Source organism: Apiospora kogelbergensis (genome assembly GCF_038363985.1).
Source record: "Apiospora kogelbergensis strain CBS 113332 chromosome Unknown utg000005l_segment0_segment0, whole genome shotgun sequence".
NCBI classification, from domain to species: domain Eukaryota; kingdom Fungi; phylum Ascomycota; class Sordariomycetes; order Amphisphaeriales; family Apiosporaceae; genus Apiospora; species Apiospora kogelbergensis.
The window spans coordinates 5,259,880-5,278,782 of NW_027117422.1; the positions used below are offsets into that span (position 1 = coordinate 5,259,880).

The following is an 18,903-nucleotide window of genomic DNA, read 5'->3' on the forward strand; positions in this document are numbered from 1 at the left end:
CGCAGTTGCCATTTCCTCGGGTTCGCTAGTGGGTGAATCGCAAGAACTGTCGGTGTCAATTGACCCCAGCCGTCGTTCCGATCTAGATACAACGGCGCCCAATATATACACATATCACTATCCCATTGTCAGTCGCAGGGAACAAGAAAGTCCTCGGTAGGATGTGGCGTTGTTTTCGGCGCAAGGCACATTGCAGACAAAGTGTCGGGCGAACAAAGGCCACAGCGACTATCTGCCATCAGGGGCCATTGTCCTAAGTCAAAGACCCCCGCAGATTGAAATCAAGAAGCTTCCAAAACAGAATTATACCGAAAGACTTCCGCGGGTTGCTCTTGCTTGCACGGTTGGACGTAGCAACAAGAAGTCGAAAGACATCAGAGCCATCGAGTTTCAATATAGCCCTGGGCCGAACGGCTGTCGGTCGTATACTACGCCAGTAGCATGGAAAGTCGGGACAGAAATCAAGAGGTTAAGGGGAACGCCTGATATCGCACGACAAGTACGGAGTAAAGATATCCTAGGTGATTTAATGTTCATCGAGGAGCGAGTTAGTTGCCCACATGGGGAGCTCAACTTCACGGAACGAACCGGACCCACCTCCGAAAGACATGAAAACTAACTGGTCGTCGTGGCCCACCCACTGAGCTCAGCGATATAACCGCTCATAGACACGACTTTTTCATCGAATCAGATAGCTACTCACAGCATCCATTCAAAAATGGCAAGATGGCCGAGCGGTCTAAGGCGCTCGACTCAAGCGGAAGCTTGACCATCATCAGATGGTAACAATTCGAGTCAGGAAACTGGCGGGGGTTCGAATCCCCCTCTTGTCAATCTTTTTGTATCCAATGTATACTACTATCTATAGACATAGATATATATATACAAGCCTCTTTTTACTCTGGAAACTTACAGTGTACCACCATCCTTGATTCCACGTAGTACATACTTCTCAGCTTGCCATCACGACAGCAAATGCTGTCTTCCCATCTCGTCCCAACCCCGTTGCTCTTTTTGATTATCGTTTTAGTCAAGGACCGGTCCACTGATTGAGCAGCTCCGCCGCTAGCTTGTGTCCCCCGCCTCCGCTCCGTTCCCAAATGGGTATCGTGGACGGGACCTCGTACGCATCTGTCTATTTGCTTCACCCACCACGCCGGCTAATAAACGATCCCAGCTGGCCCGGCCTCCAAGGAAAAATTATATGGCGCCAAGGCGAGCAAACAAAACCCCCTCAGCTGGGCTGCTGCCCAGCCGGGTGACGGGAAGCTTGACTTGGGATTTTTCCATGTTTTTGTCGATCATGGAAAGATGCACCGCTACGTCTGCAAGGGAGCATGACAGGGTTGCCGGGATCTTAACCGGCAGTGGACGGGGCTCTATACATGACACGCTCCTAATTTGCTTTTGCAGCTATTCCTATTCCTGGGGAAACCCACCATACGTAGCTGGCAAGCTGGCTAGGCTGGGCTACATACTGCCAAGGCAGGGGAGTTGGCATGGCATGACCATCATTGATTAGGAGTTGATTGACTTGAGTGGCAATATAAAGAGGTCCGTTTCCCAAGCCCTCTCTTCATATACTTGATGTGTTCATGCCAATGCGAAGGAAGCCGACATCATGCACGTACCCAGCATCCTGAACACAGCACTCTTTGCGCTTTGCGCCGCGGCGGCGACCGTCCCGACGCCCGTCGAGGTCCTCCGGCGCCAGCACAACGCCGGCACCGTCATCACCAAGTGCGCCAAGCCGGGTGTTCTGGCTCTGGCCTTTGACGATGGGCCATATCAATGTATGGACCTGGCCTCCTCATCATTTGCGTCTAGATTTCGGTACTGACCATGTGGGCATGTAGACACCTCCAAGCTTGTCGACACCCTGAATAATGCCGGCGCCAAGGCCACCTTCTTCTTCACCGGCACCCTTTACGGTAAGGGAGAACGGATATACGCAAACTAAACCATCGAATGATAGCTGACGGGGGATTGTGTAGGATGTATCTACAACCAGCGGGCTGCAGTCAAGAAGGCCTACGACAGCGGCCATCAGATTTCTTCGCACACATGGTTAGTTTCCCCAACTGCTGGCCCATTTCGCCGTAAGAAGGTCGTCATCAAGCTAACAGGCATGTGTTCCTTCTAGGACGCACGCCAACCTGGCCAACCTCGGGACCTCGCAGATCCAGTCGGAGATGCAGAAGGTCGAGCAGGCCTTCGTCAACATCTTCGGCAAGAAGCCGGCCTATATGCGCCCGCCCAACCTGGGCACGAGCAGCAACATGCTGAACGTCATGCGCTCCATGGGCTACAGCGTCATCACCGACGACATCGATACGGGCGACTGGAACGGCCAGTCCCCGCAGCAGAGCCAGCAGAAGTTCCAACAGGCCGGCGCCGGCGGCAACGGCCACATCCCCTCATGCACGAGACGTACGCATCCACCGTTGACACCCTCGTTCCCTGGCTTATCAACTGGGCCAAGACCAACAACCTCAAGCTGGTCACTGTCGGTAAGTGATTGTCCCACATCTTCCCAACCTGGTCTTAGAACATGGTTCATAGCTGACTGAATGGGTTTGATAGCCGAGTGTTTGAACGACGCTGGTGGCATGTACCAGTCTGGAACCTTCCCCAGCAATGGACAGAGCAGCTGCTAAGGGCATCACGCCCTACCCCAACCAACCTCATGAACACGGGGAAATCTGAGAGTTCATTGGGGTGTCGGGACTTACCAATATATCGAAAAAGCTCCCCAGTTTCAAAAGCTGTCCATTCGGCCTCAAGACGAGGAAAATGGTAATTACTTGCCTGGCCCGCGATCCATCGGCCATCCTCCTAGAGCTCAAGTCATGTACAATGTGGAAATAATGCCGAATACAACAACAAGTTATCACTAGCAATTGCGAACTCTGCCCTCAACTTGTTGTATCATTTTGTACCGATTGCTGTATTGCTGTATTGCTGTATCAAACTGATTCGACAGGTCTGGTCAGCTTACTTGCGTATGAGAAGCACATACTATGTAACAAATACACCCGTTGTCTTTTGCAACTCTGATGCCGTAATCTCGTTGTATGTGTCTGTCTTGTGTGTAGTCTTTGGTTGGCCAAGCAGGACCAACGTCAAACCTGCCTGGCAAACGCGCCCGGCGTCCTATAAGCAGTCGTTGCCAGATTGGACACTACTGTATTCTGGTTTTCTCGCAACCAAGAATCCACTGGTTGACCAAGCAAGGCCAGGTGAGAGGTTGAGCTGCTAGCCCCTGGAACAGATACCTGCTCCTTCTTTTCATCGACTCCCACACATACCTTGAAGTGAAGAATGAGTATGCATACCTGTTTGGATACTAAACCACTTTCCTCTTGCCAGGCCAGAACCAACTTAGCAGTAGTACCGATGGCGCAAAACTGTCTCCAGAGAGGTTCTTGTTGTGATATGTAAGGACGGGGCATTGCGATGTTAGTCTCACTCAGCACTTAGCCGTTCTGTGACATTGGGGTCTGTAGATCATTTACCCCAGGGCAAAGTGATCAATCATGAGCGCCTGCAGCATATTGCGTGCGTACGTAGGTTAGTTTGCTGATTCTGAGAGGCACATGCACGACATGGGCCTCTAAACATAACAAAACCCAGGGTTACATGCCGCATGTGCACAGGTCCTGGTGACCTATCACATATCATGCCGAGGAGGGATTGCGACTCCCGCTACCAAACGTGCTGTGATTACGGGCGGGAGGAAATACCATAAACCACGTGTCTGGTGCGACCTGACTTCGAGCAGCGAACATGTCCAAAAGAAGCAGCTCGGAAATGTCTGAAAATGTTTCCCATTTCTACCTATGTTCGCGAAAGGATTTACCAAGGGGTTGTGATTATTCCTGCTGCTATCCGACGGTGCCTAGCGGCTTAATAATAGCACTAGAATAATTCGGCTAGTGCGGGGCAGAAACCCGACAGAACGGATCAACCTACTGAAGCGTGGCATGGCACCTGCCGTCTATTGGGATGAGCGTCAAGATCCGGGGGTATCTCAGGTGGTGATCAAAGAGAAAAGAGGTCATAGATCATTGGCAATATATGGTTGCAATAAATCGGCCATTAGCAACAAATGCTTTGGTCCTGCCATGCATACGAATTGCTTCTGTCGATTGTGTCAGATCTATCGGGGCATTATGATTGCCGGTATTGCCCAGGGGAGGGGAGGGGCCAATAACACCAAAAGTCCTAGACGGGGTTTCCGGCAATTCGGTTTGGTTGGCTGGGTTTGGTGCTGGTGTTAGGCTGTCAGGCTGTCAGGCTGTCTGTCCTCCCTCTCCCGGTGTTGTCTGTCGCCTATCGCGAGCCGCGACTCGACACGCACATGAAGCAAGCCAGGCGGGCATTCTTGCTTGTCGGCGTTTGCGGTTCATGCAATGCCCAGTCTGCCAGCGAGCCTTACATCGGTTTGTTCAGCATGCCTGGTTCCCGTTGCGGCTTGTCACTGCAAGTCATGGGCCAAAGTCATGCATGCAACTTGAGGGATGGATCATGGATCACTGCGTCACCCACTCTGACCCACAATGCAATGCCCCCAATACTTTCATCCCACATTCGAAGAAGATTGGAAGCCAGAAGTCATTGGACTTCGCGGAAAGAGGCACGACCCCTTTTCCAAGTGACCACTTCGTTGCGAGCTCACTTTGCGATTCTGGCACCCAATAGAAGCTGGGACATCCACCAACGCCGGAAATTGCCTGCGCCTGGTGCTTCCTGCTTTCTCATCAAAATGCGGAATGGGATGTTTGAGTACAGGGCGAGTCGAGCTACGCCTTTCGATTGTGCTATGTAGGTGAAGTGGGCAAGTAGTGCAAGATCTGAGTACCTGCTGTACTGTTGCACTTGCGGTACCGTCCGTACCGTCCGTACCTTGTCCACCTACCTGCACCTCTAGTGGTGAATCGCCCCCTAGAATCCTACCACTACTGACCTTCGATTGAAGAAAGCCTAAGAATGCATACCGAACCTAACATTACGATGTGTGTGTATGTAGCAGTCGGTGGATGCGACAGCACATCCACTTGCTAAGTCCTTCTATTAGCTGGTATTGAGTTCCGAGGACTTTATATTGTCGCCTGGCCACCATTTCCCAGCAACCGTTGCTGCTTCGATTCGACCCGACACCTTATTTTTGCACACGTGCCTGACTTCACACAATCCCATACACATTACATACTTCAGCCGCCCACCTTTGTTCATCGTGCAACGTAGAGCCCTACCCCGGGAAGTCTTGTCATTGTTTCCAGGCTCCTCCAGCCTCGACTGACTAATTCTCAACCTTCCTGCCCGCGAAACAATCCTCCATCACGTACTTCTTCAAGTTCAAATCGGATCTGCGGAAGAGTTCCGCACTGCACTGCAGACGACTGACTCGCGAGGCGCAGAGAGCGGTTATGATCTCATCTCGCTTTCAACAATCCGACTAACAAGACTAACACGATTGGCGCCGCCTCCTGCCATCACCGGACCCGCGCGACTCTATTCTTCATATTACTTTACTCAAAATTCCGCGACCTGTCCTCTTGGCTATACCCTACAACACCACGACACTATTTCGCCAGGCTCACGGACAGGGCCGCCATATTTCCAGGCTCAAGTCGAGTCTCTGTCCCTCGAGTAGTATGCCAGACTTTCCGCGCTTCCGGCGCTCCAAGAAAGGCGCCATGACTCCAGCTGCTTCTCCGGTCGCCGCCCCTTCCTCTGCGCGCTCCTCAGCCGACGGACGATCGACGACGCCCGCCCGCGAAGCTCCGCCGACCCTCACAATTACCACCTCGACGACACCGCCGCGATCGAGCCACAGCAACCCAAGCTCCTCCAGCTTCCATCCGCCCAAATCACCCTTTCGCAACTTCAAATTCCGCTCGTCGCACAAGCGAGCGCGCTCCCCGGCGCCGGCGTCGCTGGCCCAGCCCTCCTCGCCTGCCATTGTGAACCACAGCCCCGCCAAAGATCAAGACCCGAAAGACCGTGCTGTCAGTCAAGGCAACGCCGCCCAAGCTTCTAAACAACAAAGTGGTGCAGAGGACATGCAGCACAAGATCCCGACGTTCTTGAATCTGTCTGTGCCGGATATTCTCTTCAAATATAACGATATCAACTGGAAGGAGGGAGAGCGAAACATGCTTGGCTCTCAAGATCCTTTGACCCATCCCCAATATGCGCCTTTGAGTCAAGTATATCGTAACTTGGACCGGTACGGCAATGTCCAGCCGTGGAACAGCAACCGGATCAAGCTTCAGGTACCCGAAGGCGCCACAGACTACATCAACGCTTCGCCCATCGTCCTAGAGTCCCCGTTAAACCCTGAGGACAGGCCGCCGCACCGGTACATTGCTATGCAGGGCCCCAAAGCCAATACCACGGGGCACACATGGCGTATGGTGGCGGAACAGCTGCAAAGCCCTGCGGTGATTGTCATGCTTACTGAAACGCACGAGAAGAACATGGAGAAATGCTTCCCATACTACCCTCGAGAAGTCGATGAGACGAAAGAGCTTGGCGAAGATGATGAGTTCGGCGACGGTTTCCGGGCCACCTTGAAGTGTATTTCGATGGAGGAAAAAGCTGAGGGTGCAATTGTAATGCGCCAGCTATCGTTACACATTGAGGGCCGGGACGAGGACATGGTGGTCTGGCACTTGCTGTACAAGAAATGGCCCGATTACGGAGTGCCAGCGTTGGAGGACATCGAGTCGTTCTTCGAGCTCATGCGCCTTTCGCGAGCCAAGAATGCCAGCCAGGACAACCCGCGCATTGTCCACTGCTCGGCAGGCGTCGGACGCAGCGGCACCTTTATCGCGTTGGAGCACCTGATGCGCGAGGTCGACTCGGGCGATTTGGAGAATTATGACGAGAAGAATGGGGGCGCGGATGCGCCGGACCTGGTCTTCGATGCGGTCAATACGCTTCGGGAGCAGCGGAGAATGATGGTCCAGGCCGAGCCCCAATTCTTGTTCATCTACCAAGTTCTCCGGAAGCAATGGATGGAGAAGTACGATTTGGTCGAGGAAGACGACGAGCCGGCCTCTAAGCGATTGGAAGTTGCCCATGACCCTTTTGTTGAGGATTAGACCCATTCGCAGGCGCCGGAGACATACTGAAGATAGTAGACACTCTCCATCATCGCCCTCCAATCCGATGGGAGTCGAACTCTTATACTCCGGGGCGGCCGATGGATTTATGAGCTTGTCCGCGATATTCGCTTCCTGGTTTGGAGCAGTCGTATGTGCGTTATCGGGAAGTATGAACCCCGAATTAGAAGGACTTTATCTGGCACTTTGTTTCCGCCAGTAAACAGGATGGCCGACCTTCCGTGGCCTTGATACAAGATAGGAGTTCTGCGATAGAAAAGGGAATGATCGCGTTATTGGGTTGGCATTTGCATCTGAGGATCGGAAAGGGAAACAATTCAGCATAGCGTGGCACGATAGGGTGTGATTTGGCAAGAGATGCATTTGTACACGGGATGATGCCTCGGCGAATGCTTCAGAAGAGAAGCAAGTGTGGCATTGGTCGGTATGGCCGGAAAAGGGGGAAATCGGTTCTCTTCACTTTCAATTTCGCGCGCACACACTTAGAGTCAGTCAGTGAGATAGCAAGCAGATGGACCGTGGATGGATTGCATGCATTTGAGATACCCATAACGCGGCTCGGCTCGGCTCTTTTCCCCTATTATAGAGATCTGAGGATCAGAAGACAGGATAATAGACACACACACACACACACAAACACACATTTACGAAGCAACGACGGCTTTGCTGATCACTTGTGCATATACCGAATCAAATCTATGTACGGCCCATGAGTAAAGCCTCCGGGAGGTTGGTGGTTTGTCTTTGATTTTCTCCTTTTTAGCTGGAGAGCCCTACGCTGTAGGGGGCGATCTGCAAACTGGGCTAATTGGGTTGGACTAATCACTTGCCAACTGACTTGCTTACATGCACGTAACTGGACACTATGCAAATGCTCGTCATGGAGTAATTAAAAGACTGTTCGTCGTTTCGCCATTGACAAATCACTGCAGCTATTGCGTCACGGAAGTGTCGATGGCGGGGTAGGAGGGAGGTGGTGTTCGTACATGTAAGTATCATAACGTACGTTTGAGACAACCTTGTCGGGTCAACCGGCCAGCTTTCTTTCCCTCTGGCATCTGGATACGATAGCTACCTATTTACTTCCACGGAACATTTGAGATTACGACCTTTGGGTACTCGGATTGGTTTCGATATTTGTTCAGATACATATAGACATATTATGTAAGGACAATGGCGAACCCCAAAAACCAACCGGACCTCCAGAAACTCGGCGAGCGGCTTCTGGCCCAGGGCCCCGTCAAGACACTGCGGACCCCGAAGCGTGTCCGAATCCAGTTTGGCAGCAGCATCGTCGCCGACACCACCTCGGCACTCTACGTGTGGGAACACGACTACTACCCCTTCTACTATCTGCCTCTGACGGCGTTCCGGGAGGGAGTTCTCCACAATCCAGGAGAAGAAGCCGCATCGTCATCGTCGGCTTCTTTCTACATCACCAAGCTCACGGTAGGGTCGAGTACCACGGGCGACCGGGTGCTGGTCTTCGGCCAAGACCTCCCGCCCAACAGCGCGGCGCGTATCCTCGCCGGCCTGGTGCGGGTCGACTTCGCGGCGGCCCCCGGGCTGTCGTGGTACGAGGAGGATGAGCGCATCTACGTGCACCCGCGCGACCCGTACAAGCGCATCGACATCCTGCCCTCGACGCGGCCGGTCCGCGTCTTCGTCGCGGGCCGGCTGGTGGCGAGCGCGCCCTCGGCCATGCACCTGTACGAGACGGGGCTGCCCGTGCGGTACTACCTGCCCGCGACGTCCTCGACGCCGCCGACGGCCTGGGCCTGGTGCGGGAGAGTGATACGACGACGCAGTGTCCGTACAAGGGGGAGGCGAACTACTACTCTGTCGTCCTGCCGCCGTCGGAGGAAAAAGGGGGGAAAGAGAGAGAGACGGTGGTCAATGATGTGATTTGGTATTACAAGACGCCCACCCACGAGAGCGCCCGGGTCGCTGGACTCCTCTGCTTCTACAACGAGAAGGTGGATATCGAGCTGGACGGGAAGATGCTGGAGAGGCCCAAGTCCATCTTTGCGTGAGACTGGGGTGCCTGTGTATTGGTACGGTATGTATATTCGTATGAAAATATTTCTAATTAGCCGCCATAGCAAATGTTGAGATCAGATCACATCAGAGGACTTGATGCTTTGTTTCACTCGTATACGTCATATACGTATGTGTAAGGGGCCCATCTGCAGGTAACCGTATACTCGACTTGACCGCCGGTGAGGCGTGGGCAGCCACATGCAGTTCAGCTGTACAACAACATAAGGGAAGAGACAGCTTTAGTCAGAGCTGACGAAACAAGGCCGGGAAAGAAGTGATTACAAAATACAGTAAGCATGTTGACAGAGAAAAAAGCAACAGAGATAGGCATTTGGCACTGCATAAGATGGATATCACCACTGCCCAGCATCAAACTCACCGCATCCGGCCGGGTAAATGCAAAGAACGACACTGAAGTGCCACCCAAACCCACCCACACACACACACCCCCGAGGGGCAAATGCCTTGGCCCCCCAGGTGTAGAGAGTGACGGGATAAATGGACCTTTACAGAGAATATGGTCGAAAATGATGTGTGTGGTCTTTGTGTCGTCCGGTAGTTTAACCTTCCCCGGCCCGCCCGTCTGGACGTGGCATTGGGTATGCAATGCACGTTAGTACAGTATGATAGATAAGCTAGTTGAGATGAGGTTGTGTAACATTGATTTCCCGTGGCTAAATAGATTAATAGAATGACGTCGTCACCGCTGACCACTCCCGTACTTCCCGGCTGGAGACACAGGATGAACACAGATATGGGACGAACTGGTTCACACGGAGGCAGATCTTGGGTTTCAAGCCTCCCCCTAGAGAAATTGAGATTAACATTTGCTCTTTCACACCTTCCTAAGAAGTACCTGCCATGTGTGCGAGCTGCGTGTGCGGAAAATGCGGACCTTGATATCCGACTGCTGTCTCACACGGAATGTAGAGATCCCCTGCAACGCCAAGACGACCGCCCGTACGGAGTATCGGTCCTTGCTATCACAAGTTTGACTCCGCTACTAGGGAGACGGGTGAATATGGGTGGCCACGTGGGTTTCCTTCTGCCTTGATTCACGGAAAGAGCGTGTGTTAGTTCTCGAGTCAAGCGAGCTTGATAGGTAGGCAGCTTACACTACCGTCCGACGCTAGGTAGGGCTACCCACGATCTGCCCTGGCTAAGAATGCAAGGCTCCGTAATGGCGTCGGCGAGCTGCCGATTCTAGAGAAAGAGCCCCGAGACGGGACACTTCAGAAGGCCGCACGGAGTTACGGCTCGCTACGCATCGACAAGGATTTGGTTGTCGTTGCTTGAATTGGACCGCGGCTATAATGGGATCTACATATGCTGTATGTATGATCACCGCCGTGCAATAACACCTTTGATACCAACCGCCATGACGGTCTTACGCTGGCCGACGATGGCCACGTACTGACTGGGGTTCCCCAGATTCCACGTACATTCATTACTGATCTTGGTATGCACCATGTCAGTCACCTTTTTATCTTGGGAACATCGCCATTACCCGCGCACAAGCAGCGAAGCGAGACAGAATGCCGTTCCCTGGATAACAACCAGCTGCAGCATCCCAAATGTCCTCCCTCCCTCGCCACGTCCGGCCTTCGGAAGGATTCAACATTGGCAGCTTCTGAATACATTCTAGCCGGCTTCTCTGGACACTCTGACGGTGGAGACTCTGTCGGATTTTGCCAGTCCGTCTTATGTATCAAAAAAGTCATTCGACCGACCGAACGGTCGGGGTTTAGAGGTTGGTTAGAAAAGCCACGCGATGGAAGGACGCCAGCAGAAGCTAATAAATTGGAGTCGAAAGGCCGGTTCCCGATCAGCACTGCATGTGATGGACGGCTCGAAAGAGAAGTACCTGATGTACGTGCTGGATCGAAGGAAGGCACTAGCAGGATTGCTAGAGCATCCTCGGGCTCTAGTTTCACAGGTACCAGTTTATCCTGAGAAGCACAGCATTGGGGCGGCCTTCGGTCCCTGAATAGACGAAGCAGGAGTACTGGCAGGAGGAGCCTGTATGTGTGATGCTGTCCGACTGCCGCCATGTGCGCGCCATTAAGAACTGCAATCCCAATACATACGTAGTCGAAAGTGACAGCTCGCTTGAGCATCGTCGGAGGCACTAGGGGACGGTTCGAAATGGTGCATGTTCGTCCCAATCCAGCGGCTTACTGCTGAAAACTGGGGGCCGCTCCCCATAAACCCATGCAGCCCGGCCCAGACCAGCAAGACTACCGATTTTTTCGAACGTGCAGCTCCAATCCCTGGCCTGCGTTCCCACCCCAGACCAGAGCCCAGAGAATTGGCGAGCGAGCTGCCTCCTGCTGCTGCCTGCATGGCATGGCATGGCATTGCCGGGCACCTAGACCTTTACCGCCGAACCGAGGGCCGGCCTCGCGAAAGCCATGTCGCATGTCCAACCCACCCCAGAAGAGCGGAAATGAAGTTGCTGGGTTTGCCCATCCCGAGGCTGGCACCATGACGACTGACGATGGAAGGGGCCTGCTTCTTTTCCCGTGGGAATCGCGCACACGCATAATGCGCGGGAAAGTGCTGATGTTTGGAGGGAGCTTACGAGTTACAGTAGGGGAAGACCGTGCATGATGCCGGCTAGCGGCAGATGCAGCCAAGCTCTGAGATGGACTGATCACGGAGTTCTAGACACGGAGACGGTGGTTTTCTTCGTCTCCTCATTCGAAGCAATGGCCAGAGAAATCCGGCTAGCAGCGTCGGCGAGGCTGCTGCTGGCGGTGGAGAATATCCTCAATTGCACTTTACCCTTCTTCATTTCTTCAACGGACCTGTTGTTTGATCGACTCGACGGCTTCCAGTGCCTTTGGACGGGGGGTGATTGAGCAGTATTAAGAGCTTGTCCACGCTGTGTGATTGCATATTGCCGGTCAAGATTTGACTATTGAAGAACAAATCAAACAATGCTTCCAAGGTGGCATCGAGATCTCGTCAGCGTAGGACCTCCCCGGTTATTATATTAACCGCCTCCAACACGATTCGCTGTCTGACCACGTTGGGTGTAGGGGTTTGAGCCGACTTGCGGAGCTGGGGCAACCTGGCCGGATTATCGTCCCCTGAAGCCATTCCGACATTTCCCACCCTCCCACACCTCACCACTTGCGACGAGTAATCAGCTATACATGCTGCATCCTGCATGCCGTATTGTTCATGTGCGTACATACGCCTCAGCTACCCGTGTGCGTATGCATGCCCCAGCCAACATCCCATGCCATACACTTGCGTTCCCATTTCCCTTGTCTTGCGAAGTCCGGTTCACTTTCTCCTTCAATCGGGCCTGTTTCGCGTGGTTCCTGCCTCGTTTCCCCCAAAGCCCGCCCCAACTCCGAACATTTGTAATACCCCTTCTGGGCACACTTCCACACCTCTCCCGGCATTCTGCAACGACACCCCAACAGAGGTGGATTGATATGCAATATATGCGCACAAGTGCTGCCGGTCTTCATAGTCAAGGCTTGGGTATCATTCGTCTCCCCAATAGTTGTATTAGTGGCACACGTAACTTTATATTTAGACGCAATCTATGATAGTAGTAGGGCCCCAGCAAAGCAAGTCGTTATTCGTATGTTCTAGATCTATCATGATATATAAGCACAACGCCTATATATCCTAGTCCATCTATACACAGCAGCTGCCTCTCCTACACATGTATCTCACTCTTTTTCTCTCGTCAATGCTTGAAATTGCAGCTCTGTCCACTCTGCGTCCGTTGTCTTTTCTACTGGAGACTACACGTATCTGGAAAGCATCTGGTACCGCCGCGGAGAGCCGGCGTGCTGACTGACAGAAACCTTAATCGGACGATTTCCACAAGCGACCTGGAAGGGCTCGAATCCTCTCAGGTCGTCTGATTCCCCCATTCGTTTCTGGCCCTTCACATGTCTTGCCTACGACAACCCGCACGGCACAGCACCTAGGTACGAGATAGACAGATATATCGGGTCACCCAGACCTGGACCACAGGCCACCGCAGCCCACCAGCGAAACGAACTGGCAAAACTCTTTCCGAGCCCGCTGACTCGAGTGCTCGCAAAAGCTACACCTCTTCTCGTCTCAAACCCGAACCCCTCGTCCTGGACGTGTCTATTACGTACAACAACACCCACCGAGAAGACCCCTGGACCCGTTTACGAGCTCTTACGGCGCGAGATTGTGCTTGCAGCAGCTAGACCATTAAGAGGGGCGGGTGGGCCGTCTTAGCACCGCCCATCGAGAATCCCAAGCGCCGAGTCGCCGGTACATGGTTTTGGGACGTCCTGGGAGGGGAGGGGAACAGAAAGATCGATTTTCTTCGAAGGGCTGGGCTGGGCAGTGATTGTCAAATGGAACCTGTCTGATTGGAGTTTTGGAGGACTTGCCCCTCCACCCGTCAGAGAGCGCGCACACTGGCGCACACCAGCACCAGATATCCGGGCACTTAATTATTTGGCACCCAACCTAGGGCCCCGTCCGGTGTCAGTCCAAGTTGTCTAGTCGAGCCCCGGAGGCATTGCCGGAACTTAATTAAGAGTAGGCGCGGCACCATTCCCTCACAACGGGCAGTGGTCGAGTCCAGGGCAGATCCCGGGAGAAACATTTCTGGGGACCCAGCCCAAGGATTCGAGCAATTGTCCAAGGAAAACCCAAGCTGGTCTCTTCTTTTGTTGTTGTTGTGTTCCCAAGAGAGCAAGGTACCAAAAGCAACGAGAGAGCTACCTATTACCGACTAAAACCATCATACCTCCCATCGCATTACATATTACATATTGACCTAAGCTCGCTCGCTCGCACCCTTCTGCCCATTGAGAGGTGCTCCTCCACCAATCCCATCCCTCTTCCTCTTTTGCGCCTCTCGGGCCCATCACGACTCCCGCTTGTTTGGGAGGAGAAGGAGGCAAGGGAGTGCGAGAAGTTGCACCCAAGGCTTTTTTTCTCTTCTTCCCATTCCTCGGGCTGAGATATTCAGCATCACGCACCCACGCGCATCAATTGCCAGTCTCGGCATACCGACTTACCACTTACACGCCGCCACACACCACGCATCCACACCCACAACCACCACCAAAATCTTGGTCGCATCCGGCGTGTTCCTCGACCAACCCTACTTAACCCCAACCCCGACCGGTGAAGGCGGTCTGCAGGCGGGAGCAGTGGAGGATTACTAAGGGAAGTGCGAACGTCGAAGAAGCAAGTAAGATAGGCGGAATCTTACACGACCATCCTCCAATCCAATCTCGGCTGCTGATGCGCCGGGACGCAGGCGGTCATCAAGATCGGAGCAGAAAAGACGAACAAGCATAAGAAACAAGCCGGAGGGCGCCGCCTCTTATTCTTACCTGCAGCAATCACCTCGCCGACTCGTCGAATCCTCCCAATCGGAAACGGCGCGTGCAATTAGGCGGCGTACAAGTAAGAAAGCACAGCACACCACCACCACGACCAAAAAAAGAACCAGTAGCAGACGTCATGGCTTCCATAGTAAGTAACCATGTTTTATTTTGAGAGCTTCTGATTTGTCTTTTCGCCCTCCCCCACGCAACGCTACGCATCGGTGGTATTCCTCTCTTTTTCACCGCCTCGAACAGGGAGCGCATCGCGGCAATTGATTGATCGGTGTTCTGATGCTCCCCACGCCACGTTGCGTCCCTGTCACTGCCACTGTCACTTCCAATCCCAAAGCCCCCCTGGTCTTTTGGGTCAGCTTGGCCTTGGCCCGGTCTCGCCTGTCGCCTGTACTCACCTCAATTTCTTTCTGGTGTCTCGAGCCAATCTCACGGCACGGCGCGAGGCGTGTGCGCGCCGTCTCACCTACGTCTACTGCTATGGCGCATTTATTGCTTACCCCTAGCAGGCCTGTTGCTTACTCTGATTACGAGGAAGCAACAGTTGCGACTTGGGGGGGGACAGCAGGAGAAAGCAAAAGGAGAAAGCAAAAGGAGAAGAGAAAATGGAATGCCAACCTTTCTTTCCTATCCTTGACCTGGTGGCCAGACCCCCCCTTGCACGGAAGATGCCCCGGGAGCTTGTCGCGTCTCAAACTCAGCATTTCCATATAACTCCTTCCTATTGCCGTTTGGTGTGTTGTTTGACACCAACGCACCGATCGTTGCCAGCATCCCTTTAATCGGCCCAGTGGTCGGACTTGCCCTAGAACCAGAAGAATGTTCTACGTTTGACAGGGCTCTTCTTCAGCGCATTTATATGATCTGATCTATGCCCCCCTCCCCCTCAACATGCCTGGATGCTTGAACTGCCCAAACACTTTATTATTCCGTAGCTGATCGCCATGGTGGTCACACACCGACCGCCAACTTCTGACCCCTTACTGACATCACATATCCAGCTTTGCTTGGCGCATTACTGCGACTTGCATGGCCCGACGCCGTTGATGGTGACCGAAGGTCTCCCGGTCCCATGTTCCCATTGCTATGATGATAGCCTGGACCAAAGTCGCCCGCAAACTAGCGCGGCTGTGACTTCGCATCCCAGCGTGACCGAAGCCATGCGCAAAATGCATTTGACGACATCGCGGAGTTCAAGCTTACCGTCTTCGGAACAAGAAGCACATGTCCATCGCGCAGCCGTAAGGCGCACCTCGAAGTTATCTACCCACAAACAAGCCGGCGCGGCAAATTCCGCTATAGAAACACCTCCGCAAAGTCCGCGAAAGGCACCTGAGCCGCCCTCAAATGAGGCGCACTCAAGAACCGACCCGAACTTCCGGCGCACTTACGACCCCGATGTAACAAAAAATGCAAGTCCTTGCCAGAACTGCGCGCTCACGCTACCGAAGCTCCAAGAAAGCAATAGTAGTCGCGAGCAGGATAAAAAGGGCGGCGCTCAAGCCGGGCTGCGCGATCCGACCCTACGTACCCGGGCGCCTTATGCTCGCGTCTACGGCAGTTCGAGTAGGGATACGAGCCCGCCCAACTCAAACCCTCAATCATCATGTGCATCGGACGATGAAGATGCCGAGATCTCACCAACCGACGCTACCTCGCACCCTCCCACAGCGTTCCGCCCTGAAACTTCCGCCTCGCAATCGAGCGTTTCGTCCAAGTCGAGCCATCAGTCACACACACATTACCTCGACTACACAAGCACCCACGAACCCCAAATAGCCAATACCTACTCGATCGTGAGGGCCTCATGTTTGCGTACCCTCTCCTTTGAGACATTACCTCGCAGACCTGAACATGCGTCCAACTACTCTGCCTCCATGAGCAACCAGGGCGGCAACACCATGTCCGCCGCAACGCACTCCTCTTTCGCTTCCTCATCTAGCGCACTATCGCATCATAATGCGCCGGCATCGCAGTCATCAGGTGGCCCGATCTTCTTCGGTGACCCTCTTGCAGGCTACACGACCGCTTTTATCTTCCGTATACCTGACCGTCATGCGCGAGGCAGGCGGCGGGTCTACGCCTTCTTGGCTTTGTCGACGCATCGCGAGCGCGTTGCCATGAAGGCTTTCAACTTCCTCTCCGTGAAGTTCCAGGAACTCGCGGACTGGATTGTGGGTCTTGCGGAGGCCGAGGCAGAGCGTGAGCGGGAACGCGAGGAAGGCAACTCGCCAATTACCAGTCTTCAATCCCAGTATACCAATACCAACGGGGCATACGGTAACGGTCGTGGCGGCGATGCGCCCGGGCCCCGAGATAGTGGCATCGGGCTCGGTGGAGGGTCTTTTGACCGCGAGAAACCGGATCGCGACAGCGGCAGCAGCTTCTTAAGTGGCGGAAGTCGAAGCGGCTTCATTCAGCGCATGGGCGGCATGGGCGGTACGATGGGACCGGCTGGATTCGCCCCCAAGGCGCGTGGCTTGGCGGAGCTCGTCGGTAGGCCGGATTTCTTCATCGAGTTGCACGCGAAGTTTGTGAAGCTTTTGCTAGAACTTTCTGTCGTGATGGGATCCTGATCGTACGCGAGGTTTGGAGTTGAGAGTGCTTGCAATGGGCGGGTGGTCGGGCCAGCAAGACCCGAGAAGCGTGAAGGAAACGGCGGTGGAGGATATACCCGAATTTGATGGCGTTCGAGGAGCGCGAAGATACCCAGGTGTGCGGATGAGCGAAGAGGGGGCAAACAGCCCCCTTAAAAAATATCAGTGGTTATACATGGACTTGGACTCTGAAAAGTAAAGTCGGTGAAAAGAGTCGCCGTGGTCAACCGAGTTTGTTGCGAATTTGTATCATATTTCTGGCTTGTTTGTTTGTGTTTTCTGGTCAACCAAGACCCTGCGTTGGCGTTACTAGAGGAAATGGGTCGGCGCATAATAAACGGGAGAATGAGGCGGCAGTCGACGGGTTGGCTGAGCATATCGGCAGCATGTATACACTCGGTCGGTGGGCGGTGGCATAAAGAAGAGGATGGAAGAGATGGAACTGAGAACAAACCGGACACTTATTAGAGTGTTTCTATCTGTCTGCCTCATCAGAAGCGGCAGACGTGATATCACTACTGGCCTCGCGGCTGCCCTGGCTTGGGGAGGGAATGACGAAGTCGAAGAAGACGACATGGATATGGAGACATCTCAGTGAAGAGAACCGAGGGTTTCTGGCAGCTGGGCTTCTTCAAACCCCATAATGATGCTAATGTCCCTGTCGATGCGGGATAAGATCTGCCGAGCTAGAGCTTATCCAAGCTGGACCTCGTTGGTCTTTGTACAATAGAGCGGGCGCCCGAGGAAGACGAGAGCGTGGCAAGATAGAAAAAAGTTTCTCATGTAGTATGGTTATGGACAATGAGACCTATTGGGGGTGGTGTCGCTTCAACATCTTACTTGGTACTCTTCTCTTTATCGAGGAGATAGGAAGAAAATAAAAGGAAGGGGAAATGGGACAAAACCTATTTGCTTAGGAATATGGACATGTGGGACGAGTGAAAAGAGATACAACTAATATCTACCAGACATGACGATGGTCGAGCTCTATATATATGTAATATATAACTGATCAAACTGACGTGCTTTGCGTGCTCCTGAGCGAACCCACCACGTACGGAGGTAGACACCCCACCGGTATGACTAAACGAAACGGAGATCCTTGGCTTGCGTGATCTGATGGCGTGGTGGTGACCTTGAGGGACCCTCGATTAACCGAGTCACTGACCCGGCTTGGCTTGTCTGACTGACCGAGCTGAGCAGATGGGGACAGGAATATTTCGACCGGAGTAGTAATGATGGATGACGTGCTTTGACGTGCTCCATTCATGTTCGTGAAAAAGTCTAATAACCAGAATTTCCCACACCTCACTTGGGGCTTTGGGTAAAACACGTTATAATGAGAACTTAAACAGAAGTACGACAACCGGCAGGTTTAATAACCATGGTGTTTTTACTCCTATAACATGGAGCTGGGTGTCTTGGTCCGATCTCGGCGCATGGGTCGAATACTAGAGAGCCACTTTGCATACTCGGGACCAGTGGACACTGACGGATTCAGGGGTCTTGTCATGCCGTCAAGGGTGGGGGGGATAAGGAGAAATATAGATCTAGGATCAGCGAGGCACTGTGGTGGGCGGCGTTGCCATTGTTATGAAAATATGCATAGTGCTGCTGGTGTTGACATATCGAAGAAAGCGCGGTTAGTACAATAAGCATCACGGGAAGCGTGCATAAAGCACCACAAATTTCGGAAAGCAAATCGTTCGTCTCGTGAATTGGTAGATATTGTACAGTGTACAGTTTTTAGTAAAGCACCGGGCAACCCCCAGATGTTGG

The 18,903-nt window shown here is 53.2% G+C and overlaps 4 protein-coding genes across 4 annotated transcripts; all 4 read left to right on the forward strand.

Annotated features, from left to right (window-relative positions):
* Positions 1-1,621: 1,621 nt before the first annotated feature.
* PG998_008358 (family 4 carbohydrate esterase) lies at positions 1,622-2,657 on the forward strand (the record flags this gene model as incomplete). Its single annotated transcript, XM_066875174.1, has 5 exons — positions 1,622-1,793; positions 1,857-1,931; positions 1,995-2,067; positions 2,144-2,510; positions 2,589-2,657. The coding sequence occupies 5 exons, from the start codon at positions 1,622-1,624 to the stop codon at positions 2,655-2,657; spliced, it is 756 nt and encodes a 251-aa protein (XP_066731119.1).
* Positions 2,658-5,657: 3,000 nt separating this feature from the next.
* PG998_008359 (tyrosine protein phosphatase PTP1) lies at positions 5,658-7,109 on the forward strand (the record flags this gene model as incomplete). The annotated part of the gene is made up of 1 exon (XM_066875175.1): positions 5,658-7,109. The coding sequence occupies one exon, from the start codon at positions 5,658-5,660 to the stop codon at positions 7,107-7,109; it is 1,452 nt and encodes a 483-aa protein (XP_066731120.1).
* Positions 7,110-8,303: 1,194 nt separating this feature from the next.
* PG998_008360 (uncharacterized protein) lies at positions 8,304-9,163 on the forward strand (the record flags this gene model as incomplete). The annotated part of the gene is given in 2 exon segments (XM_066875176.1): positions 8,304-8,921; positions 8,939-9,163. 2 exon segments carry the CDS (start codon positions 8,304-8,306, stop codon positions 9,161-9,163), a joined length of 843 nt encoding a protein of 280 aa, XP_066731121.1.
* A 6,308-nt stretch (positions 9,164-15,471) lies between these two features.
* Positions 15,472-17,103, forward strand: PG998_008361 (uncharacterized protein; the record flags this gene model as incomplete). Its single annotated transcript, XM_066875177.1, has 1 exon — positions 15,472-17,103. One exon carries the CDS (start codon positions 15,472-15,474, stop codon positions 17,101-17,103), a length of 1,632 nt encoding a protein of 543 aa, XP_066731122.1.
* Between the last annotated feature and the right edge of the window lie 1,800 nt (positions 17,104-18,903).